The 26,040-nt window shown below is 36.7% G+C and overlaps 1 protein-coding gene across 18 annotated transcripts in view; it reads left to right on the top strand.

Moving 5' to 3' along the window:
* C2CD5 (C2 calcium dependent domain containing 5) overlaps positions 1-20,162 on the top strand; it is a 66,489-nt gene extending 46,327 nt beyond the window's left edge. For 7 of the 18 annotated variants that reach the window (XM_080343235.1, XM_080343237.1, XM_080343233.1 and 4 more), the window contains 13 exons: positions 791-955; positions 1,272-1,412; positions 4,402-4,465; positions 7,784-7,845; positions 8,989-9,087; positions 9,498-9,587; positions 10,372-10,459; positions 11,516-11,602; positions 12,987-13,037; positions 14,039-14,140; positions 14,980-15,170; positions 17,839-17,985; positions 18,660-20,162. In XM_080343235.1, the coding sequence (XP_080199361.1) occupies positions 791-955; positions 1,272-1,412; positions 4,402-4,465; positions 7,784-7,845; positions 8,989-9,087; positions 9,498-9,587; positions 10,372-10,459; positions 11,516-11,602; positions 12,987-13,037; positions 14,039-14,140; positions 14,980-15,170; positions 17,839-17,985; positions 18,660-18,791 (1,419 nt within the window). In that variant the 3' untranslated portion in view covers positions 18,792-20,162. Of the gene's footprint in view, positions 1-790; positions 956-1,271; positions 1,413-4,401; positions 4,466-7,783; positions 7,846-8,988; positions 9,088-9,497; positions 9,588-10,371; positions 10,460-11,515; positions 11,603-12,288; positions 12,565-12,986; positions 13,038-14,038; positions 14,295-14,979; positions 15,171-17,838; positions 17,986-18,659 lie in introns of those variants that run through there. The other 11 variants (XM_080343234.1, XM_080343231.1, XM_080343238.1 and 8 more) reach the window with 9 other exon arrangements.
* Positions 20,163-26,040: the final 5,878 nt, after the last annotated feature.

Raw genomic sequence — 26,040 nt, 5'->3', positions numbered from 1 at the left:
ATTATTAAAAAGGGAATGAGAGGAAAATAAACATCAAATGGTTTAATGGCATAAGTTTTAGAAAAGTGACTGTGTTCTTTAAAGGTCCTGCCAAAGATATCCCTGTTCCTTAAGTTGCAATACATTTCAGTGACAATAATGTCAATTAAGTCCTCAATAAATCTTTTGGTTAGTTGCCAACAAAAGGGCATTCTATTGCCTCTTTGATGGCACTGAAGAAATAAATGATAGATTGGAAGTGTCTTAGAGATAGGCAAGAAGTATCCATTACCAATATTTTCTAACCTCATTCTGTCATACGGGTTTAGAATAGTGAGGTATGCTACTTCTTTCTGCTTCGGTGTAAGAGGATGCTTGTGTAATGTTGACTGACTTGCGTGTTCTTTTGTCTGAAATGATGATCTGTTTTCTGTAAATAGAAATGGGATTGTCACAACTTCAGTGATACTGTAAATGGTTTGGCTGCATTTTAAATCCTTGAAACCATCACTTGCCTATGCAAAATATACTAAAGTAGAGGTTTTAATTCATACTTTGGAACTGTTAGGTAAGTTAAGAGCTCCACCATGGAAAAGACCCAGGAGAAGGAGAGTGTTTATTAAAAAGAGTAGTGGGTTTTTTTCATAAGTGAAAGGAGAGAGAGATCCATTACTTATGGAAAGAGATCATGCTGTCATGTGCATGGTACAATGCTGTCTGTTAGAGCATAAGCATTGTGGAAAATTTAATATGAAAATATTGGATGTTTGTGCTTATGTAATTATCATTTTTCTTAATGCCTTTTTTAAAGTCTGCAACAGGTGTGTATTTGGCAGCTTTGCCAACACCTGGTGGTATTCAGATTGCTGGGAAGACTCCGAATGATGGCACTTATGAGCAACATATATCTCATATGCAAAAGAAAATAAATGATACGATTGCAAAAAACAAGGAGCTTTATGAGATTAATCCTCCAGTAAGTAAACTTTTATATTCTTAAAAATAAAGCATTCTGAGTCAGGCAGATATACACCATGTTTTATTGACTGAATAATTCAGAACATAAGTTGGTTTTTAATAGATAGATTCTTTTCATTGGTTTTTTGGGAACCTACTGGAGTTTTCAGATCTCTTAAGCCACATATCCAAATCAGTTTGTACTTACTTAGATTTATTTCTCAGTAAAATCATTTTGAGAATGTTAACAAGTCTAACATTCAGAACAAATTGCTTATAGTTGAAATTATTTCTAAGTTACCTAGAAAAACTGTTATTTTTTGTATCCTTCCTAGGAGCTACCTGAAGAAATCATTGGGTCTCCCATTCCAGAGCCAAGACAACGTTCCAGGTTGTTAAGATCTCAGTCAGAAAGCTCTGATGAAGTTACAGAGCTAGATCTTTCACATGGGAAGAAGGATGCTTTTGTCTTGGAGGTGATGTTTTCTGTACTCATTTTCATACTTTTCCTGAAATATACATAAAAAAAAATTGAGAAAACTTTTCTTACTCATGCCCAAAGACAGTTCTTGAATTGTATATAAATGTTTCCACTTTGTATCAATAGAAAATGTTAAGTATCGGATTTTGCATTGTGTCTCTCTTATTCTATTTGCTTCAAGCATAGCTGTATTATGCTCGGGACAATATCTGAAAAGATCACTGTGCTATTTGTGAGTATGTAGCAATATCTAGAATAACAATTGAGGACTGTAGGAAATGCCTATCTGCCTATTTCAAGCAGCAGTTCCAAAACTTAGATATATTTTTTATTAACATTGAGGTTCTGTGTTGTCACACTTTACACTTAGCAAAGAAAAATCTAGTATACTCTTCCCATTTCAACACTCTTATAGTTGAATAATTAGTTACCAGTTTCCAGAACTGGTAGTAGTCCAGGCATTCAAAAAAACCTGTGTCAAGAGAGCATGTGAAAGCCTTGCTTTCCTCAGTTCAGCTGCTACTTTTTAGAGTTAAAGAATTTAAAACTTCAGAGAATACCTTCAAATTCTTTCTACAGCTACAACTAGAGACAACACCTATAGAGAAAGAAAATAGATTTCTTTGACCTCTCTATTCACTAAAATTCAAATACGTGATTTTAACATTGTACAATTTTGAAGGAGCCAAGTACTAACGAAGGCTAGAGTTTTGATCATATTCTTGTAGATACAGGTATCTACAAGATTCTAATCTAAGAAAAAGAAAACAATTGAATTAAATTACAGCCTGTAATTGCAGGCTAAGGTACATTAAAGGTTTTCCTTTATGTTAATCTTCACAAATCACTATCTTAATAAAAAATAATCTGGAAGAAGGGGTCATAGATAGGGAGAATGAGAGAGGGCTGTAACAGCAGTTAATTTGAAAACAGAGATAAAGACAGTGAAAAAATAACATGTTGGGAGAGGCTGGTATAATAAATTGAGATTGGTTGATGCTTCTGTGCTTCAAGTAAATTTTTGCACTCCAGTGCATTATAGGCATACCAGGATCAGCTTTCACAGTAAAAAGAAATGAGGACAGTTTTCATCAAGTATTTTTTGTAAGCTGGTCTTAACAGGCTTATGGTTTTGTTTTAGTATCATCATATCTGTAGGCGGACAGGATTGGAATTGTACCCTCAAAACAAAAGTTAGGATAGATGTTCTCTGAGGCACTGTATTGAAATGAATGAGCCAATCAGAAAATACTTGGATAAATGCAAAAAGGGTCAAATGCTTTTGTGAAAAACAGAAGAAAGTGTAAGGCAGAAAAACCCCGAAGCTGAACAAAAAATGCAAGAAAACCCCCCCCAAACACTAAAAAAACCCAAAACAAACCAGCCCCCCCCCCCCAACAACAAAACAAACAAACACACACACCCCAAAAAAACCCTCCAAGCAACAACAAAGACGCAAACCAAAACACACAATCCAAAGACTGTTATATGGCAGGACACCCTTTGGACAAATTATGAAAACCACTGGAAAAACATGAGCCCAGTTTCTATTTCACTTCTAAAGGCTGTCTAATAGAAGAGAGAGAGCAATCATAAAAGCTTGGCATACTTCTGTCCAGTTGCCTCATAAAGAGGCTTCATGTGTTATAAGCAAAGCTCAGCTGTTTAGAGACTGCATTGTATATTGCAAACAGAGTTCAGCTATTTTTTTACAGTTTTGGAGTATTCTTCTACTTTATTTATTAACTGCAGTATTTGCACTTGGGAGGATAGGAGGAGTTCTCCATGTGGAAGGGGAAAATATAAGTACGCTGTAGTGTACTATAGAGTACATTATAAATGATGCTAAGGAGAAAAATAAGATCTGATGTTTTAAGGACCATCATTTACTGGCTTACATTATGTGAATATGTTGGTCCTAAAATATGCTCCCCTGTGTTTCAGTAGTTCGGTCTTTATTTATAGAAAAATGGACCTTTCATACGTGAAACCGCTTACTACTGTCTTTGTTAAGAAACTGAATGTCAGAAACAGTATTCCAGTAGTTTTAGTGAAGCTCCTGACTCTGACTTTTCGAGAGTAAAATCATTGCTCACTGCAAATATGTAAGAAAAAGTGGTAGAAAATTCTCTGTGATGAGGAAATGCTAGGAGATGCTATGAGAGGTAAGGCTGGCTGTGTTTTTTGGAAGGGAAAAAAAAAAAGACTCCTCTTACTAGGAGAAGGAGAAACAATACCTGTCAGAGAACACTTGAATGCTGGAGTTAAAATATAAATGATTTCCAAAATACTTGTTAAGAAAATGTTGGAGGTTAGAGGTAAACTTGGATCTCTTGCAGATCAATAAGGTAGAATGAACCTAAAGACACATGACACACAAATATATACAGAAAGTAGTATGGCAGACATGTTCTCAGACTGATCTAAAATAAAAAATGCCTTTAAAGATTGGACAGAGTAGAGGTTATTTGGATAGGAAAAACTAATAATCCAGAAATTGACCTTTTCCTATTTGATTTTTTTCTGCTGTTCCTACTAAGTGAGGTTTTTAAAATCCTGGGAAGATTTTTGTGTGTCATTGGAATAGGCAGAGAATGATCACATGAGTATAATACAGACCTTATGAGAACTCTAGTAACCAAAGGTCCTTAGCTGGAAGAAGTTATAAGTTGTGTGGAACCTCGTTCAGCATTTTAAACTGTTCTAAAAATTCTCTGTTTATCATTCTTAATCTACCGCAGTTTCTGTGCACTCTGTGCTTATTGCATCATTTTTAATACAATTTAATTAAGGGAACTATTTTTCAAGTGTTAAGCATATCATAGGCTGCTAGTTAGGATTTAGACGTCTAGTTGATGGAATCCTTTTTTAAAATTGTAACTTACCTGCTAGATGTAGGTCTCTTGATGACAAAGTTTTTACCTCTTTCTGAGACTTCTGACTGGAACAGCAACATGATTTTTATCAATTATTCCTTTCTCCAGATTGATGATACAGATGCAATGGAAGATGTACATTCCTTACTGACAGATGCTCCACCACCTTCTGGTATAGTTAAAAATGTATTTTTTCTTATTTACAAAATGACAAAATAGAACTGGTTTTATTAAAAGGAGAAAAAAGTTCAAGAGTAACAGCGAAAATATACCTGAAATGTTTAGCTTGTCAGATATACATGTGAAAAATTATTAAGCCTTTTACGGTGATTGTTGCTTATTGAAAACTGAAGTAAACACAGTATTTGAGTGGCATTTGGTTCACTGATGTGTGCTCTTGTTGCATATTTGTTGTTACTTTATGTGGGTGTAACAATTGGATCTTTTCTACTAGTGTACCAGCTTCTGAAGCTTTTTAGACTGAATGGCTAATTTGTAGGTTTCAGGACAGTGAAAGTAGAAATATAGAGAACAGAATGACCTTTAAGTATTTGTAGCCATATAATGTGACATATTGGTGTTGTAATCCAAGAATGTTATTTAAAGTGAGCAATTTGCCCTTCTAGCGCTCTTGCTTATGAAGTGCGTTTGTATTTTCTTTGCTTTGTGATTGTACCATACTATCACTTAAAACCTTTGTGTTCACTGAATTTGTAGTCTTTGCTGTTTTTTAAAAAAAGCAAAGTCTGAAATTATTTGGAATTCTTAAATCACTCACAGTATTTTTACCCAAGTCAGTATTGGTCGTTTTCTGTAGAAGGCAGTAAAGTCAAATAATAGAAATAGAGTAGTTTCTGATTACTTAGGATTTTTTTATAGACGTATTTTTTAAAATGTTGCAACTTGAGAACTAAAACTGCTTAAAGTGAATAATGTTCAAAATTCAATTGTGCAACTTGAAATCAATCTCTTTTTACTTCACAGTGTGAATATGAATGCTGGGGTTGCATTGCTGGCAATAGAACTTTGTGAGGTGTCTATTTAGTTGTCTGTATTTAAAAATCATTTAGGAATCCGATACAGGAGGAGGTGTACCGAATCACTCAACGTTTGCTTGCTGATAGGGATCAGGCAAGATTGCATGTTCCATTAATGTAAGAATGAGGCAGGGGGAAATCCCACAGAATAACATGCCAACAGTTATTATATTAATAGTTCAACAACATCCAGAAAGAAAAGTACTGTCTTTGTAAACAACAGCCTTTGACTGACTTTCCTGTGCATTTGGCTGTTGTTTTTTTGAGCCCATGTGCATCTTCAGTGTTCATAGAATTTTGCATCAGCATCTGTACCCATGTAAGAATCACTTTCTTATGCTTGGTTGATATCAGCACTTTTTCCTTTTTCTTATATTGGGAAGACCAGTGAATCATTGCTTCGTATCAGTCTTCTTTAGGATATTGGTGATTGTATAGGTATCTGTCATATCCTCCTCCATAGAACTTGTGGATAAGAGACTAATGTAGTTGTCCATTATGTGGATGTTGCTCTGTACATTTGATTGTCCCTGTTCTCCCTGTGTTACCTTTGTGAGTTTCCCTGTGTTCCTTCTGAGCATGTATCTGTTCCCTTCCCTACAATTGGTATCAATGTTTATCATGCTGAGTACTGTTGAGCTCAGAACTGTCCTTGTAATAATTATCTATTATTACCACTGAATTGTTTGTGCCTCATCGATTAACAATTGCTAGAACCTGCTGCAGTTAATTTACTACCTTAAAATAAGGCCATCAGCAGTGACCTTTCATCCTCTTTTGCAGATAAGTTATGCAAATGCTTGAAGCATACAATCCTGAGTTACAGATGTCTCCACTTTGAAAATTTTGCATTTATTTTGACTCTCTCTTTCCAGTCTTAAAATAATTGTATTTCCTGAAGTGGTATTCCATTCTGCCCTTCAGCATATTAGTCTCTTAAAGAGTCCTTTTGATGTCTGAAGTAGACTTATCAGCCTTTTGTCTACATGCTTGTTGGCAGCTTGTGAGCCATGACTCTTATTTAGAAAGGTGGTATCAGCTCCTCTGCAGTGTCTTCTTTTTCCGTCTGCCCGTGAACCACATACAAGCCATTAATATAGATATCGGTACTAGGCAAATCAGTAGGTCTCAGTCACTAAAAGCACCTCACTATCTGAAGATTAAAAAATCCTCTCCTCTGATAGTGGGGCAATTTTAAATTAAGAGTTCAATGTTGATTAGGCAGCTATTTAATCTTTTACCTTTCCTGTTGTTTACAGGAATGCTTATTTTTCAGTTGCCTATTTGTTCAATATCTCCTTCAAACACTATTATTTAAGACAGGTTCTCTGATGGAAAACAAGGGTTTTTTCACTATTGTGGAAAGCTCCACTATCATGGTCAACACTTATGTAAAAAAAAAAAAAAAAAAACCAGCATGTTTTTCACTCTTGTGTTGTCATGTCTGTGTATTCTTTCTGTACCTTATTTGACTCTTCAATGAGATTTCTGCTTTTGATGTCCCGAAAGAAAAACCTATTAATATTTATACCTTCCACAAGCTGCTACACAATTTATTTTCTAGCTTATTTCGTGTCTTTACATAGGCCCTCCCAGATTTTTCATTTTTGTGCTCATTTAGCTATATCTTTACATTTTCAACATTGCCTATTTGCTGCTTATAACTTTTCTTACCCTGCTGTTTAGTCTTTATACTTTTTTCAGTATTTTCAGGTCTCTGTTAGTAAGTGCTACATATTTGCACTGAGTCTCTAGGTAGTAACTTTAAAGCATCTGTATGCTGTCTGTCAAAGGTTAGCTTTTTTGCTTTTCCCATATCACCTTTTTAATAGGTTTTCTCATTCGTATGTAGTTTGTCTGTTAGAAACTAGACAGAGCAGTAGTGGATTTTGGGTGTTTACCCTTCCTACAGTTTCTTTGAATGCTTCTTCATGCTCAGGACCAGCTAGTCAGGAGTTTGTTGGTTTGTGGGGTTCCGCAAGGAGAGGTTCCCTGGAGCAGTCAGGGAGCCTCTTATCAATCAGTCTTGGCATCAGATGACATGAGTTACCCTGTCTCCATGGGGAGCAACTGTCACTGTTGCATTTCATGCCATTGTAGCCTCTCTCATGTTCCACAACATTATACCATTTTTGGCCTTGCTTTTCGTCGGTTCAAGAAATATTCAGCATAAGAATTCTGCACTGAATTAGTGGTTTAGAAGTGGTGAGTTCCATCTTTTCTATCAATTTTTTCACTGCAGTATGGATAACAGAAAGCATGCACTGCTTTTGTATGTTCTATTGTATTCTTCAAATACTACATTTGCTTTTTGAATGTTGGTCTTATTCAGTATTCAAAAACACAGGAGGGAGAATACTTGCAAAACATCAAGTAAAGTCACTTCAGTTCATTTGAAAATATTTTTATATTTCAGTGTGCAACATAAATTTCCCCAAATATTTTCTTTGCAGGTTTTTACAGTTGCAACACGGAAATTATGCCTGGTATAAATAACTGGACACCAGAAATTCAAGTAAGCTTATTCAAAGTAAATTAAAACTTTTTTTTCCCAAATTGTCTTGAAATATGATGTAGTAATTTAAATATATATTAGAGATCACTAATTTTTAAAGATAAATTAAAAGGATACTCTTGTGTTATAAATAAATGTAGTATTTTTGGTAAGAAAAATAGGATATGAGAACATGTTTCTTTGTGGGGCTTTTTGGGTGTGTTTTTTTGTTTTGTTTTAATGTTATTAATGTTACAGAGAACTTGGTACAAAAATACAAATATTAGAAAATCATTACAGTAAATATGAACTTTAAGGTTTGGGGCATTTTTGAGAACTTGGCTAGATTTTACAGCCTCTTAAAAGAAGTAAATTGCTGACTGTTACTTAGTGTGAGATTCTGAATATGATAACATTAATAGGTTAAGATAAATAAGAATTAGATAAAGCCAGTCCAGTGAGTAGAGAAAAATTCCATTTGTAATTAAGTTTAAACATCTTGGTCATGTTTATCCAACACAATTCAGTCTCATAGAGCGAGAGTTAAAACAGAGGTATTATATCTAAATGAGCTTTCACAGCTAATCAGCACAGTACAAGACTGTGCTTTGGCAGAGGCACAGCTCAAACCTGAAAACAATATGACTCTACCAGCTGCATACTCTCAGGTTGGTAGGATTACCTGTGTTCCTATATATGACATTCTGTTATTGTCTACATTATTGTGAACAACATAATTTTTAACAGCAGTTAACAAAATAAGTGTCCCTGCTCATTGCAGGGGGGTTGGACTAGATGACCTTTGAAGGTCCCTTCCAACCCAAGCTCTTCTGTGACTATATGAAAATACATAGCAGGTAGAATGACTCCTTTATGACTCCTTTAAGTAAAAAGGACATGGAGTATTTAATATCTCGCTTAATCACTTTTTTCATACATTCATATGCATTAGTTCACAGAAAATACGCCTTTTGTTTGTAAAATTTCATGAACAATAAGCACTTCATGTACTATTGCTATAGTTTTTTCCTTTCTATCTTTCTCTTTCTTCCTTTCCCACCCTATACCATATTAGGCATCATTTGCCTTTATGAATTAGTTTTGGTTTTAATATAACATGCAGGCATCTCTTGGAAAATAAATAAGCATGTGTTTCTATTTCAGATGTTCACAGCAGTAAGAGTATCCAGATTAAGCAACATTAACCTAACAAATCAAACACTTAATAAAAACTTTAATGATCTCTGTGAGAATCTCTTGAAGGTAAGAATCTTATTTCAAACATTTTTTTGAATTGTTCAAAGAGAAGCAAAGTAAAATCAGGCTGTGCTGAAAATAACATTTTCTTCGTAATTACTTCTCAGAATTAGACTACAGAGTGTCTGCAATTAGTTCATAAGCTGCTCTAGAGATAGATTCAGCTGCCTTAATGTATTAAGGATTTCCAAAGCTTTTTGAATCTGAATGCGTCCTTTGATTGGTGGTGTACTCTAGAAACAGAAATTAAAAGGCTGCATTCTATCCTGACTTTTCCACACTTCTAATTCTTCTGCAATAAAAAAATTAATATGATTTAGATGTTTTCTACTAGGGAAAGTTTTGATCTTTAATTTCTCTGAAATAAACCCTACTTTTTTTTGGAGTTAACACAAATTATGTCTTGTCTTCAACAGAGCTTGTATTTTAAACTACGATCTATGGTTCCCTGCTGCCTTTGTCATGTGAATTTTACAGTTGCTTTACCGGAGGATGAATTAGTCCAGGTAAATGAACTGCTTCTTTTGACTTCCAGCAGATAGGCATGCCACTGTTGGCCTTTAATAAATATTTGCTACTCAAAGTAAACTAGGCTAGGATTTGATTTACTAGTATTTCTGATTAATTTTGAAGTAAACGTTAAGGCCATAATGTTTGCTCAAGAAAAAAAAAATGACCTATTGAGTTTATCAGTTTTGATAATCATGGTACTATGTGGCTTCTCATGAACACAATGCATCTTAATAGTGTGTATCTTTTTAGTTATGTAGGAAACTACAAGTCCTGACTAAATATCCATTAAAAATTGTTACCACATACACTACAAGAATATGGCACACTAGTTTCCTAAATATGCTGTCATTAAAATTGTCTAATTTTTTTCTTGCCATTTCAAGATGATGCAATATACTTCATTATTTTTAAAGAAAGTGTTTTATTGAGAAAGCATAGCACCGTTCTTGTGATCAATTAAACATCTCTTTCTTTATCTTAAAAATACAAGGATAGTGAGTTTTTATGTTTCTTTTTTATGTCACTTCACCAATGAAGAAGGAAAGAATTGATGAACAAAATCATAAACCTTGGGCTAACACTGGCAGATATGTGTTCTAACAGTGGACCTTAGTATTGCCTTTTATGCTGCGCTGTGAAGGGTTTTTAGTATATGTACTTAAATTATTTTTTCCTTATTATTTTTCTATCTAAAAAGCTTGCTTGTTTGCAAAATTATTTTTGCAGATTGCACGAGAGATTAAATTACCTAATATGCCATATATTTCTGATTTGCAGATTGCAGTCACAGCTGTTGCAATTACATTTGACAAAAACCAAACATTACAAGCCAACAAAGCCCCTACAGAAAAATCACAGCAAAGAGGTAAATGTTGTGAGGCATGTAAAGATAAGAGATAATATTTTTCTTTCATTTTTTCCACCTAATACCTAATGAGTTACCTTTTTCATTTCAGTTACATATGCAGATTTCTATGGGAAAGTTCTAGAAAATCGTAAAGTCATAACATAGAGGGTTTTAGAGTTAATATATGTGACCTCCAGCAGAATCATTTAATAAGTATTAGGTATTGTAAGTAAAAAACAAAATTACAGTAACATGAAAAAAGTTTGGATATTTCCTTATTCCATGTATTATCTTTCTTTGAATATTTTTCTCTAAAGAATTGGTGGGACAGCTGACAATATTTCCATTGTATTGTGAAACACGATGTGTGTCATTAGAGAATACTTGTTCTTTATAAGTAGCAAATTTCATCCTTACTTCAAGAAGGCAGCAAAAAAATTATTCATAATATTTTAAAAATACTCAAAAACCCCTTAAGTAGATCAGTAATATTTTTGGAGGTCAGTAAAGCATATAGCACTATGGAGGTAATAGAAGAGAATGCTTCAATCTGCATGTATCATCTTGCTAATGAAGTACCATCTTATGCTAGAAATGTATGTATGCAATCTGGATGTGGGAATGTAGACAGAGCTTTGAAGATACTGCATTCTGAAGAATGGAATTAGGTAGAAGAACAGAGCTATATGTTTCTAAGACATTATTTATACCATCTTAAATAGTAACAGTAAATCGTTTTCTTATATGTGAAATAAATCGCGTTAGTTTTTACTGTAATGTAAAGCTAACTTGGTTCCAGCTGCAGAATCAAATCTAAAACACATGACTTGAACTTAATATTTTTTCCTGAAAATACTAAATCAGATCCTGTTCGATGGAACACAGGTTCTGTTCAATTTTGGAGCTGGATTTAGTGTCAGACATATAACTGTTCCTGCAGAACTGCATCACTATATGCATATGCTGAAAAAATCTGTTGCAGTCAGGCCTAAGTTGAATCTGCAGTGTTTCATACTGCCAGCAAATCTTGTTTTGGGGGTTAATTATCAACTGGGTATTTTCTCTTTGTTGAAGCATCTACAGACAATGAAGAACAGTTACAATTTCCATTGGAACTTTGCCCTGATCCCCTTGCTTCTCAACCATCCTTACCAGCAAAAGGTCAGTTAAATGGAAGAGTGCTGAACTATTGTGTTTTACCGATTTTGAGTCCTGCTCTTCCGTTGTTGCAGTAGCTTTAAAATATCTGTACTTTCACATACTTTAAATATTCTTTGCTACCTAAGCATAATGGCTTTCTTCACTCTTAAAGTCAGTTTTTTTGAGAGTCATGTAAGATTGGCTGGCTAATTGTTCTGTATGTATTCTTTTTAAGACTTTTTTGTAGTTCTTCTATCTTCGCATTTAGAGTATTTTAAAATGCTGCAAACCACTAGGTGTTGGGTGTCATTTGACTTAAAGAATTACAAATTACTTCATAATTAGGCTTGCTTCATACTGCTTTGCTTCTGTAAAAGGCCTACATAAAATAACTCCATTTATTGTCGGCCTCAAATAGTTAAGCTAATAGTTTTCATGGTGGGAAATATTTAATTAGCAAATACTGATTGTTCAGCTGAGCAAAACTGCATGCAATTTATTTTTAAGTGAAAGGAGCCTAAACTTGCATAATAAACTATTTGTACAGTGCAGCACTTTTTAGCTGTTAAACAGCTCCTTGATTTTATCCGAGATAGACCTGCATTTCAAGAATCATTGTCATAATTCTTTTATGACTGCAATAAAAATTAGGTCATCATCCATTGAAATCAGCTTCCTTTTTTCCCCATTCCATATGTTGTATAAAGGAGAGTGTCTGCCGCATGTACTTGTATTTTCAGAGGTCAGTTTAATTTCAACAATAATCTTCTTATTGCTTTTTATTTTTTTCTTTTTATGCATTTTTGTGTGCTTAACTTCTAATTGGTCACATTATGATACTGTTAAACTTTCATTTCCAAAAAGAGGAGCTATCCAGAAATTTCTGACTGATGTCTTCTTCACTGTTACTGGAGTGTGCTACTTGTATAATGGGCACTGACCAGTAGAGGGTAGCTTGTTCACGTGTATCACTTTTCCTGATGTTCTTTACATTCCATATTGTGCTGTACATCACTTCAGAGGCTTTCACGTAAATAATTATTTGATCTGTCATTTCTTCACAAGTAGACTCAAGGTTTCGTTGTAGTTACATTTACTTAGCAGCTAATTTAATATATTTTTTAACATACTTTTCTGTAAGGTTGTTATTTAAAAAAATATTTGTATTCAATCTTATACTGTAATGACCTTCAGTAAATGTTATAATTCGCAAGACAGATTTAACAAAGTTAATTATTTATACCTATTTATTATGTGCGCTCAAAGTACATAGTATAGTGTATATATAAAAGATTATTTTTCTTATCTTTAACTCTAAAATTTTTTTTATAAAAGAAAACTGTTGTCTTGTACTACATGACTCTGCTCATATATTATCTGAATGGAATTCATTTTATCTTATTAGAAGTCCTGGAGGGTGCAACTTCCCACACAGGTATTCCTGCTGCTCAGAGAGGTGAGTTTACTTAATTTAGCCATATGCCAGAACAGAAAGAGCATTCTTGGGATATTGGTATACTCTTTTTGGATGTGTCTTGATCCAGGAAGTGTTTACTAGTTAACTGAGAATGCATGCTCTGGTGTGGCTTAACTATATCATAATATTTTGATGTGTTTTTTTTTAATTACAGAAATCAGATTCTTAATAATAACAGTGTCTGTCAGATATATTGATACCTCTTTATCTGACAGAAAATTAGTTCCCTGAGAGAGAGAGCTTTTTTGCTTGTCTTATTTTGAAGTTAGCATGTCTTCCTCCGTTTCTTCAGGGTAATGAAGAAACTATGTTTGCAAAACTTTTTTTTTTTTTAAAGATATGCAAACACCCCTGCAACTAATACCAAAAGTCATAGCAGAAACAACTCGTCATTGTAATGATAACAATGGAAGGGGGAACTGGAGAGGAGACATTGGGGTAAGGAGGACAGTGTTTTGTAAGGAAAATTCATTTATGTTTAAAACTGAGGTGTTGTTTCAGCATGTGACTCTTGTCCTCATTACCAAAGCTTTTCTTCAGTCTGTAGGTTAGATATTGATAAAGATAGTTAGGAAGATTAAGTCTAGATCAGCAGTTCATCATGAGGAAAAGAATAGAAATGAAAATTAAAACAAGGTTTAAAGAAACCAGAACTTAATACGTAAAATTAGAGTTTAAAAAAATCTGGTGTAAGTCGTTAATGACTGTATATGCATGTTTTTTCATGATGAAGTCCCAGTCAGGCAATTGATTCACAGCTGGGACATGACCAGAAATCAGTACACTGTCCAAAGAAACAAAGTGCACTTGTCCAAACCTACACTGTAACTTTTCTTTTAAATGGACCTGGAAAGGGATGTTTGTTCTCTCTCAGACACAGAGAATTGCTTCCTCAAAAGGAGCATTAAGATGAGCAAGAGACATCATCCATATTTTTTTTCTTTGTTTTTTTTCTTTTGTTTTTCTGTCTGTGTTTTCAGCAACGTCAATTGATTACAGTTCCTTTGCAGACAGATGCAACAGCTGGATAGAGCTCATTAAACTGAAAGCTCAGACCATAAGGCGCGGATCAATTAAGACAAGTAGGCGGCTGTTTCTACCACGTTATGATAATCTGAGACATATCTCTGATTTCCCAGTGGTGAATAGTGGAGTTTCCTGCCCAGCAATAATATTGCAGATCCCATGTAGAATGAATACCTGAGCGTGAAAACTGCCGACATTGTTCATAACTTTGTAAGCTACTTTAGGGTTTATAAACCAGTATCATAAAAAGCAAAATACAGTATTTCTGTTCACTTAGTAAAAATTAGTTGTCCATAAATGTGTACGCCTACTAATTATGTAACATACACTGCATGGATGTAGGTGTATGTATGATCTTGGAAAATTTTTGGTGAGAAACAGGAAGCAATCACCAAGGTGACAGTCAAGGCAATGGTCACTAAATTAGCAAGTGGTGAGTTATTTTTCAGTAGTGCTTTGGCCACAGGTCTGACTATCTTGCTTTAATTAGCAGAGATTAATATCTGTTTTAATGGAAAATGCTGCACTGGGGAAACACAACAACTTTCACACTTTCTGTAATTTGTTCCTCCAGCAGAATACATATTTCAAAATGTTGGCACTTTTTTCTTTACCTTCACTTTATAACTGATTGTTGTATGTGCAGCTACTCGCCTCAATGTTTTCCTTTGCAGGAATGCCACTCTTCCAAATAAATTCCATTTCAGCTTTTTGTCTCCTTTTGCATGCATTGCATGATAATTTCCTTGCTCACGTGGTATGGCTGAGCATCACAGGCAGCTGAATGTTGTCACCAAGCTATTTGGAAACCATAAAGAAGAGATTTTGTGTTTTGATAAACGGTAATCGATCTCACTTGATAGTTACTTTCTCTTCTTTTTTCCCATCTTTTTAGCTGCTTCACTTGATAAAACAAGTCCATTGGCTGAGGGATACTTACGGCACCGTTCTGTTCCATCATGCACCAATTCTACTGTCTCAGTTGTTAAGATGACACCTCTTTCTTTTCTACCTGGGGCAAAAATAACCAAATATCTTGGGATAATCAACATGTTTTTTATACGAGAAACCACTTCTTTGCGTGAGGTGAGCTTTATATCAGGGATTAGCACTTCTTGTTTATTTATTATAATCAGAGGTAAATATCTGAAGAGGTTTGAGTTGAGGTATGGCACAGCAAGTGAATGGAGCTTTTGTAGCTTGAAGGTGGTACTGAATGGAGAGTAAGTCGCGTTGCACTGCTCTTGTTATAGAGCATTTAGAGCTGCCTTGTGTTTCGTGATGTTTGGAAGGGGCTACTTAACCATTGCCATTGTTGTTGGACTTGGATATAACATTAAATCAGTGAATTCTTAAACAGAACTATTTGGAAAAAATAGGTCTTTGACCAGCAGTGTGAGCTGGGATCCTTTGAATCCAAAACTGAGATCAATTTAAGTGAAAACAACAACAAAAAACATCAATTCTTCTTTCTTTTAGCAAGCTCAATGATTAATTTTCACTGTGTATTTGCTGATGGTTAATATTACATTTTGTGCCTTCTCAGTAACACAGCTATGTGTGATGAATGTCTAAAAAGAATGTCGTAGGGTATATAATCACACAAGCAGCTTAGAGATTGTAGCTACTGATACGTAAACACTGGTTGCTAGTCTAGATCTGGACAACAGGTACTCTTGTGAGCATGCAAAAAATCCAAGAAATATTCATTATACTTTTCATGTTCTTTTGGGAAGTAGCTGCATCCTTCTGCTACAATTTCTGGCCATGGAAGTGCACCTCTTACCAGGTTTGTTAATGCTGAGGAGTATGCTGTTTGTTCCTAATTACACATTGGTAAAATTACAGAGCAGATTTTTATAAAAATGATCAGCCTTCATAAACATGAGTTGCGATCTCTCTAGAGAAACTTTGATTGGACAAACTTCTTTTTTGGATCTAGCAAGTTACAGCCCCTTTTAACTTAAGAAATCTATGTAAGAAGGGCAATGTTTTCAACAGGATGTATATGGTAGGATCAGGGAAGTGGTTACGTGAGATTGCTATACTAACTGCAGCTTCTGTAGATACAAATAGCTGATAAGCAAGCTTTGCTAGTGGTGGTAGCAGATCTCAGGACAGTGAACTTAAATCTATTTTGGCTGCGTAGGCTGAGTCACAAACCAGTTTTAATCCGAGTTGCACAGTATTGCCCTGATGCACCAGCAGTCAAAACAGAATAGTCATTGTATCAAACTCAAGCAATGTGTTCCAGGTTTCTACAGAAAAAATAATTAGCGGCATTTTTGTTTGTATTGCTTTATATTTTGCTTATGGTAGTTTACAGAATATTGAGGCCTTATGAATCCTTTCATAAGCTGAAGTTTATATCAGATGCTGTGCTTTAAAACTTAATGATAATTTTAAGTTAAATTTATCTATTGCTCTTAGGTTTTGTTGTTTACAGGTAGATACTTAAAATCTTTTGTTATCTGTTGTGATCAAATTTTGTGTTAGGTTTATAATATTACAGTTTTTTTCCCTGTAAATTGCTGTGACTCTTAAAACACTTGGACAAAAATCAAAATTTCACAAGGAATTACAAACTTGTATTGAAATTTTGATTTCTGGCTGCAGTTCATTCATGGGTTATGCTTGGAGCAGTGAAATTATACTTGCCCTTTTGTTAATTTTCATCCAGGATATGTTTTCTAATGTCTTTGAGTCTGTTCAGGGTGTATTATACTTTTTCTGGTAGATATGAGTGCAGTCAGTATTTGCTGAAGTTCACCTTAGCTAGCCTCTTCTTCTGCCTGCCTCTCTCCTGTTCTCCAGTGGCACACACACATGTGGGAAATCTAGTGGTCCTGCCTTTCACTTTCATTTTGAAATTTTACAGCCATTTTGAACCAATAGTGAGCTCTGTTTCATCAGTTTCTTTCCTCAGTTTTCTGTGCTTTTTTTTTTTTTTGTGTAGGTTGCCTGGTTTTTGTGTATTTTTTTTCCCCCTAATGTAGTAGCTCACATTCTTTCTTAAACATTGTGTAGAAAAAAACCCCTGTACTTCTTTGTTTCCCTTTTCCTTTCACAGCAATTTAAATTATTCAGTTTGGCACTAAAGAAGTAAAAATCCCCTATAAACACCATCAAGTCAAAAAACTTAACAAAATGGGATGGCTAGAAGTTCTGGGCTTCAAGGGGGAAAAAAAAGCTTGAATAGCTGGTGTCAAGTCTCTGCTCTGTCAAAATACCTTGTATTTTGAGGGATCATTTATTTGTGAACATTGAGAACTCATGACAGTTGTTGGCATACGTGAACTGCCAGTGACCAAAGGTAACGGCCACTACTTACCAGTAATTTCCAAGAAGACTAAATCTCTTCTGATCCTCAGTAGAAATTATTCTTTATCTGCCTCCCAGTTTTCAAAAAATGGGTAGTATCCTTCCGAATGAAAGAAAAACCTATTATTCAACTGTCAGTGAAGTATTACATGTTCCTGCAGAGGTGTAGGAATGTCTGAAAAGTATGATTATATGTAATATACTGACTGCAAAGAATACCAGTCACAAATGAATAACCTACTTGTGAATCTTTTACTCAAACAGTAAGTTCCATTGGTCTGATTTTCAACTGTGACCCGTTAAACAGTAAATAGCTTTTAAGTTTTGTACAATATACTGTTTAGGATTCACTGAAATATTCAGCTGGTGAAAATGTAAAAAAAGTATTCAGCATCTCCTTAACACAGTATGTCTTTTTTAATTTCCATTTTAGGAGGGTGGTGTCAGTGGTTTTCTCCATGCATTTATTGCTGAAGTATTTGCAATGGTGAGAGCTCATGTTGCAGCTTTAGGGGGGAATGCCGTTGTCTCATACATAATGAAGCAGTGTGTTTTCATGGAGAATCCAAACAAAAATCAGGTAAATAATTATATGAAATAGCAATGCTATTGTGACCAGTATGACACAAATACACATGTATTTAAAAAACAAGGAACACTGTAGAGCCATGTTTGCATAACACTTGTGGTTCTCTCATAGTCATGTCTGTTTAAAGAAGCCAAGAGTGTTCTTGAACACCTGAGTTAGCACAAAATTACAAATATGCTTCCTAAATCCCCAAATGGGTGTAAGTTCACTAGAATGGAGTAAATTGCAGGAAACAGCTGTACTTAGCTTTTCCAATGTTGCAGTGTTAGGATTTTCATCATTTTCACGTGGAGTTGCTAATATAAAATGCTTCATTTTGGACATGAAGGGACAAAACTTCATTAGTAAGGGCAACAACTGAATGTGGTTGTCCTGGTGCATGAAATATGTTCAAAACAGTAGTGAAAAAGGAAGTACAGCTACACAGATACTTCATTTGTGATGGTCTTATGAGAATCTGTCTATATGTTTGATGGCACACAAGTGAGTGGATATAGAAGGAAATGTGGTAGGGATTGCCTCACTAATATATTCTAATAATTTGTCCTTCTCTGATCTCTGTTGACTTTTCTATTGTCTGTGTAGTTACATCTAGCAGATGTCAGTGAACATAGAATACGTAACTCTGTAATGTTTGGTAACTGTGTGTTGGCCTTTTTTTTCAGGCCCAGTGTTTAATAAATGTGAGTGGTGATGCAGTCATCTTTGTACGTGAATCCGAGCTAGAAATGTTACCAGTACAACCTTCCACAGTTGTTTCTCAGCCCACGAGTTCTGGAGGAGATGTCACAACGTGAAGACAAAAAAGCAAAATAGTCTCTGCCAAATATGAAGATTGTTTAAAATGTGGGAATGTTCAGGTTTGCATCTTCAAAATCAGTGTCTCCGATAACATTAGTAGCCAAAATCCAAGACAATCACTATACTTTGTCCTTCAGTTTTATGTAATATAGTCAGGGCAGCATATTGGCAAGTATGTTCTGATTCTTTTGTTATAATTACAGGCCCCTTTGAAACCTAGACAGAAGGTGAAGCACTGATACGAAAATGTGGATTAAAATAGTTGGCATCACATGGAACTGTGAAATTAAACAAAAATTCTGTTGCAATTGCAGCTATTTAAGATAACCATCTCTGGGTTTGCATATTGTATTAGCTGATTCTCGGCTCAGTTTAAAAAATAAAAGAGGGACCAGGGTGGGTGGGAGGTAACTGAGAAGCCTGTATTAGCAACATTTGCTAAAAAGGAGCAAGGGATTGGTGCTCAGGCTAATAAAATATGAGGTGAAGTCTGAATTTTTCTTGGATCCTGGAGTGTGAAGAGGAAGAAGCAGCATCAAGAAGTCACAATTCGAATTTCTGTGCACTAAAAATATTTTTCAACTGTTTGTAAACTGATTATTTTTTTTTAATTATTACCATACAGCATATGTTTTGGGTGGGTGTTTTGTGGGTTTTTTTGGTTCATTTTTATTTTTTAAAAGTTGCTAGACCATGATGCTCTCTTCCTAGTCATCCCTGTGGCTCAAAAAAAAGAAAAGTTCCAAAGTGTTAGGTGCTATGATACACTGTCACTTCCATATTGACAGAATGTCCCTTTTTTTATACAAAATTCTGTGACAGAACTGTCCTGAAGCTTGTTTTCTTACGTCATGATCTCTTGCAAGGATGACATAAACAGTCCTCCAAGTCAGTTACACAGAGGTTTGCTCCAACCTCCTTTCCGTTTAGCAAGTTGGAAATGCCTGGCAAATTGGAGATTGATGTATGTTTGTGATGCTGATTTCTGCAAGTTAGCTTTTGGGTTTTTTTTCCAGTACAGTAGCTGGGAAATGAGGGTACTGCAAAGAAAGGAAATTTGTGATTTCCAGTAAATATCTGAAAGGCAGTGATATTTTAATGTAAAAAATGCAAACTTTGATCTGAAGACGCATTCTGACTTAATTCTGACAATACCATACATGGAACTTGAACAAACATGTAAACTTGAATGTAAATATTCTGCTTAGTGTTGAAATTAAGCAATGGCATGATTATTTGTTAAAACGAATTATTTTATTGTAAATGAGCATGAAGATCATTCTTGCACAATAAATTTCTGTATAAAATTTATTGCCTTTTTATATGTGTAATAGTTAAATGTGTATGCTGTATGCATATTAAAGATATTCTGCCCCCATTCTCCTCAGAGGAATGTTTTTAATGTAGAATGTTACAACCTGGTTATTTAAAATTTGGAGTTAATTATCTTGAAAGTGTTTGAATTGGGTGCTTACCAGAACATTTTACTCATACAGTTAATTGTACTTCTAAGTTCTGTAGCTGTTGCAACCGAAACTGCCATAAATTAAGTAATCTTGTGAATAGTTGTAGCTTTCTTGGTTGCTTTGCAAGGCAAATCTTGTTCCCTTTAAAGCTGATGGCAGAATATTAATAACTTCAGAAGGTCTTGGATCTGGCACAAGAAGTTGTTTTCAGCATAAGTATTAAGCATGGAAATATCCTCTGAAGTAGGACATTAAAATAGCTGCTCTTGTTTTTTTCTGTGTGTGTAGTGGGGGTTTTTGGTAGCTTCTATGGAAGTATCAATGCCATCTTTTCATTTCTAGCTGCTTAAATGGTCACAATTTCTTCTAGTGTATTTCATTAAACGTAGAGGAAGAACTTTCCTATCTAGACATTCTAGTTCCTCTTTAATTATTATTCCAGAAATGACAAACATGATTTTTAGCTGTTACTAATTGGGATTTAGCTTTTCATAATGTGTCTAGCTGGATAAATTTAACCTGTAGGAAGCTGTACGCTTAAATTGCTTTGATTGTTATTTTCTTCTTTCCAGTGTAAAAAAAAAAAAAAAAAAAAAGGGTTTGTGCAAATCCATTGTCATTTGGAACATCAGACCTCATACATTTCTCAGAGGCAAAAAAGGATTGTACAAATGTAAGACGAACTTCAAGAAATTATTAAAGTATAAAAGGAAAGGAAAAGTAAAACATGAGTTAAAAATTTAAGTAATTAGTGCCCAAAACACCTTTGAGGAGCTGTGTGCCCACAACTTAAGCTGATTGATGTGCCTTGCTGAGTTCAGAGTGGCTGCAAATGGTACAAAGGTACGTCGTACGTTAATGACTTTAGTCATGACATAATAACGTAGTATTGATTGAGGGAGAATCATTGAAGCTTCTGCTGAAATGGGAGCAGTTAATGCAAGATACCCTGTGCTCTGCTCTGTGATGGGTTGACCCTGGTTGGACACCAGGTGCCCACCAAAGCTGCTATATTACTCCCCTCCTCAGCTAGATAGGGGAGAGAAAATATAACCAAAGACTCATGGATCAAGATAAGGACAGGGAGAGATCACTCACTGGTTACCATCATGGGCAAAACAAACTCAACTCGGGGAAATTAATCTATTACCAGTCATATCAGAGTAGGATAATGAGAAATAGAACCATATCCTAAGAATACCTTACTCCCACCCCTCCCTTCTTCCCAGGTTCAGCTTCACTCCTGATTTTCTCTACATCCTTTGCCCCAGCAGCACAGGGTGACATGGAATGGTGGTTGTGGTTAGTTCATCATGTGTTGTCTCTTCTGCTCCTTCCTCCTCTGCCCCAGTGTGGCGTCCCTTCCACAAGAGACAGTCCCCCATGAACTTCTCCAACATGAGTCCTTCCCATGGGCTGCAGCTCTTCACGAACTGCTCCAGCATGACTCCTTTCCACAGGGTGCAGTCTTTCAGGAACAGACTGCGCTAGCATGGTGTCCTTTCTAGGCTGCAGGTGGAACACTGCTCCACCATGAACCTCCATGAGCTGCAGGGGTCAGCCAACCTCACCACGATCTGCACCAAAGGCTGCAGGGGAATATTTGCTCCGGCGCCTGGAGTGCCTCTCCCCTCCTCCTTCTCTGACCTTGGTGTCTGCAGGGCTGTTTCACATACTCTTACTCCTCTCTCTCTCCTGCTGCAATTGCTGTTGTGCAGTTTTTTCCCCCCATGTTAACTATCACAGAGGTGCTACCACCATTGCTGACAGGCTCAGCCTTGGCCAGCAGCAGGTCCATCTTGGAGGCAGGTTACACTGGCTCTGTTGGGCATGGGAGAAGCTTCTAGCAGCTTCTCACAGAGAAGCTCTCACTCCTGTAGCCCCGCCCCCACTACCAAAACCTTGCCACACAAACCAAATACATACTCACATGGGACTTATGAATGAGGGGGAGACAAAGAGTACCATTTGAGATACTTGTGGCTCAAACAAACATTGCTTTGCCAGTAATTTACTCTGACAATAGCTGTTTAGGCGTAGGACCTAGGGCAACTTGTTTGTGCTGGTTTTGGCTGGGATAGAGTTAATTTTCTTGGTGCTGTGTTTCGGATTTGGGAGCAAAACAACCTTGTTAACGTAGGGATGTTTTAGCTATTACTGAACAGTGTTTGGACAGTCTCAAGACTTTATCACACTGCCCCTTCCCCAGGGAGTACGCTGAGGGTGAACAAGAGGCTGGGAGGGAACACAGCTGCGACAGCTGACTCAATTTGACCAAAGGGATAGCCCACACCATACAATGCCATTCTCAGCATGTGGTTGCTCATGGAATGGAATTGGTTGGTTGGTGGTGAGGAACTGCTTTTTGCATTGCTTATTTTTCTTTGGTTTGTTTTGTCGTTTTTCTCTTAGTAAGCTGTCTGTCTGAACCTATGAGATTTCTCACATGATCCCTTCTGATTCTCTTCCCTGTCCTCCTGGGAGGGAAGGAGTGAGCAAGCAGCTGTGTGGTTGATGTCTGGCTGCCCACCAGGATTAACCTACAGTGTTGGTTGCTTTTTCTTGACTTGAGGAGTCCAAATGACAGAGGATGGAGAGAGTGAAAGTAGCCCTGCTCCTGTCTGCAACCCTCAGAAGAGCCTCTAAGCTTGGGTTTGAAACCTTCACATCAATATTGTGAACCAAATGGGTGGTTATCACCCTTCTTTAGAAAGGAGTGGTGGCATCTGCTGTAATAGATGACTTCTCTCTCCTTCAGCAAACAGCAGCATGCTGAGGAGGTGCATCTGCCTGTGATGCTGCTGCTTGTTGATTGTTTCCACAGCTTTCTTTCACCATTGCTATTTTAAGAGATGAATAGTGCTTGCTAAGTCAGACAGCTTGAAGGTGAGCAGGAATTAACTTGGAAGGAGATGTTGGCTTTGTGTTGGAGTCCCAGCCAGCTGGATGGTCTAGGGATGGATCTCCTGGAATAACATTCCACTTGTTTTTCACTCCTTCCTATCTTTTTTCACCTAGGAGCTTGCTTTCAGAACTGGTTGGCAAGTTCTCAGCTTGTGATTTTTTTTTCCTTGTTAACTTTCTAGTTGCTGAAGGCGCTCTGATACACACATGTGAAAAGTGCTAAGTGACAGCAGATGTCCTCTTGTGTGAAGATGTGTGGCTTTTTCTTTCCTCCTTCTCCCACCCCCAAAGTAGAATCAAATGTTTTTTCTTGGTGTTTTGTTGAAACTAGATTTTCCTTGGAAATGAAACCTGAGGGGCTGGTTCACTTTTGTCAGACTGAAAGACAGCCCTGCATCTGTCTCACTAGCAATTTACTGAGGGACAGATAGGCAAAAATAGAAGCAAGAAAGATGCAGGGAATTACAAATGGTTGTGATGAGTGAGATGTCAGTGACTGTGAAGCTTTTGGAGAGCTCTCAGTTCCCTTTTGGTGTTCAGATGAGGATATAGATGGAAACTTTGATGACTGATCTGAGCGAATAACAGAGTTTTTTTGGCAAGCGTTTTATGAACAATTGTTCTGCCGCAGCATCTGCAGATCTTTTGTTGAGCCTTGAGTTGTGTGGCAAGAAAATGTTTCTTGCCTTGCAGTATTTGTAATTTTGGTAGACAGGAGAAAGCTCAGTTTTGACTACTCTACAAAGCAGAAATGAAGCAAAAAAGGATGAAGTGACTTGCCCTTTCTGCAAAAGAATGGCTGGCTTGGTATGAGAGCAAGCCAGGCTGCTGGTCCTCATCAGTACAAAGGACCCCCTCAGGTAACACTTTTCATTGGTATACCTCGAGTGTTTCACAAAATCGGTTGGTATCATTTCTCCACTTCACAGCTGAAGTAACTGTGATGAAGAGGTGTGAAGCAACATAGCAAGGTCATGCTGGGAGCTGGTGAGAGAAGCAGGTGTCGCTCCATGCATCAAAATGCTTGTGAGTATGGTGTGACACATAAGAATGGGCTGAAGACGGATTTCTGTGGTGTTGGGCCTGTTGTCATTGTAGCTACGTGAGGAACGCATTGCCTGAAAAATGGACCTTAGTTTGCGCCAGCAGAGCTGGAATTTACTGTGTGTATCAGTCACTGAGCAAATTGCTGAGTGGAAGCTGGAGTCTTAAATTGTTGATTTAATTTCCGGAAACAGGAGTCACATTTCAATTGACTTGCAGGTTTTTAGCATAAACATGCACATTGACATTAAATGATGCGTGTTTATTTTTGTTGCAAAAGCATTTCCGTCAATGTGTAAAGAAAGATCTCCTTAAATTGTAGGGAGGAGAGAAGCTAGGGTGATTCCAATTTTGGTTTTATTTTCTGAACATCAGACGCCTATAACACTTCAATCAAGGAGAACCTTTGCCTGGAAACCTGTTGCGGTTGAGACGGACAAACGACATAGACCAGGTTCTTAAGTACAAAGAGCAGTCTCCATTTATTGCCACAAACGCTTTTTTACATAGCCTTTACTAGCTCACATGTTTTTTGCTATTGGTTACATGGTGCAATAGTAACATCTCATTGGCTAATTTTGCTAACATCAGTGTTACTCTTTTACTCCCTTCTCTCTCACGGGTACACCTTAATATCTCCAGATACTCCTTTACTCCCATCTTTTTTACTGGTAGACCTTAATATCTTCAAGGCCAATCTCTGTTCCCATACCCTCCGTCAGGGAATCCACAGACCCACTGTAGTCCCACACAGAAACCTTCTGAGATTTTGGAAATATCAGAGTAATTACAACGTTGTGAGCGGAATATTCACCCCTGAAGAGCTCTTGAATTTTGTGGGAGCACAACTGAGCTTGTTAAGCTTTGAAGAGATGCTGTTATCTCCTGGCATGCACTCTGAAAGCCAGAGGAATAAGTGAAAACACGGGCAGCAACCCTTCCTCTCCCTGCCTCCCCTCTCTGCCCAAGCTGTCTGTGCCCTCTCCCCAGCCAGCATCTTTCCTTCCTGAGATGCAGCCCTGGGCTGCTCTTCCCCTTCCTTCTCTCCCTGCCCCATCTCTGGAGGGTTTGGTTAACCACAGGTCACCAGCAGTGTGTGCGCTTACTCTGCTTTCGCCCTGCACAGGGGAGAGGGAGTCACTGTGTTTAAGTTCAGATACTGGAGAATCTGTTCATGCTTCTTGCAGAGCTGCATGGCAGAGCTGTAATTCAGTTTTCAAGATTTTAATGAAATTGTTCATCTGTTTATACTTTGGCCTCAGTCCAAGGGTTGGTGCTGTTTGTGTGAGTGGAAATGGCTGAGAGAAGGTGAAATGGAAGAGTTGCTCGTTATTAAATTGTTATGATCTCTGTACAGCATACTTCATTACCAAATTAGTCTGTCAATTGAAGCTCTCAGTGCAGGGTGATCAGAGTACACTGGTCCAGAGGGATTTCTTGTTCATGTCAGAAACCTGCAAACAGGCTTTTAAATTGTCACTTTGATTTTATATACATATATATACCAACCGTTGAACTTACCCAGAGGCCACATGAAGAGAATGAAATTTGGCGTTGTCAGAGCACTATTTCCTGAAGGTGAAATGCTTTTGTGTTTCTAATTGCTGGTTTTCACAAGTAGCAGCAGAACAGACCTGTGGGTCAGCTAGCAGCCTAGAAAGGGTTTGGTGTCTCCAGGCTATTTCCCTGTTGCCACTGGAGAAGAAGAGGGGCTGAGATAAAGAAGGGCAAAGCAAAAGATGCAATAGATAAAAGAAGGTTATGTAGGCAGGAGAAACAAGCAACGAGCACAAAATAAATTTTAGTGTCTACCAAAAAAAAATGACAGGAA

The sequence above is a fragment of the Nesoenas mayeri genome (genome assembly GCF_963082525.1).
Source record: "Nesoenas mayeri genome assembly, chromosome: 1".
Classification (NCBI taxonomy): domain Eukaryota; kingdom Metazoa; phylum Chordata; class Aves; order Columbiformes; family Columbidae; genus Nesoenas; species Nesoenas mayeri.
Note: the sequence above shows the minus strand (reverse complement) of the source record. Positions and strands in the feature narration are given on the sequence as shown.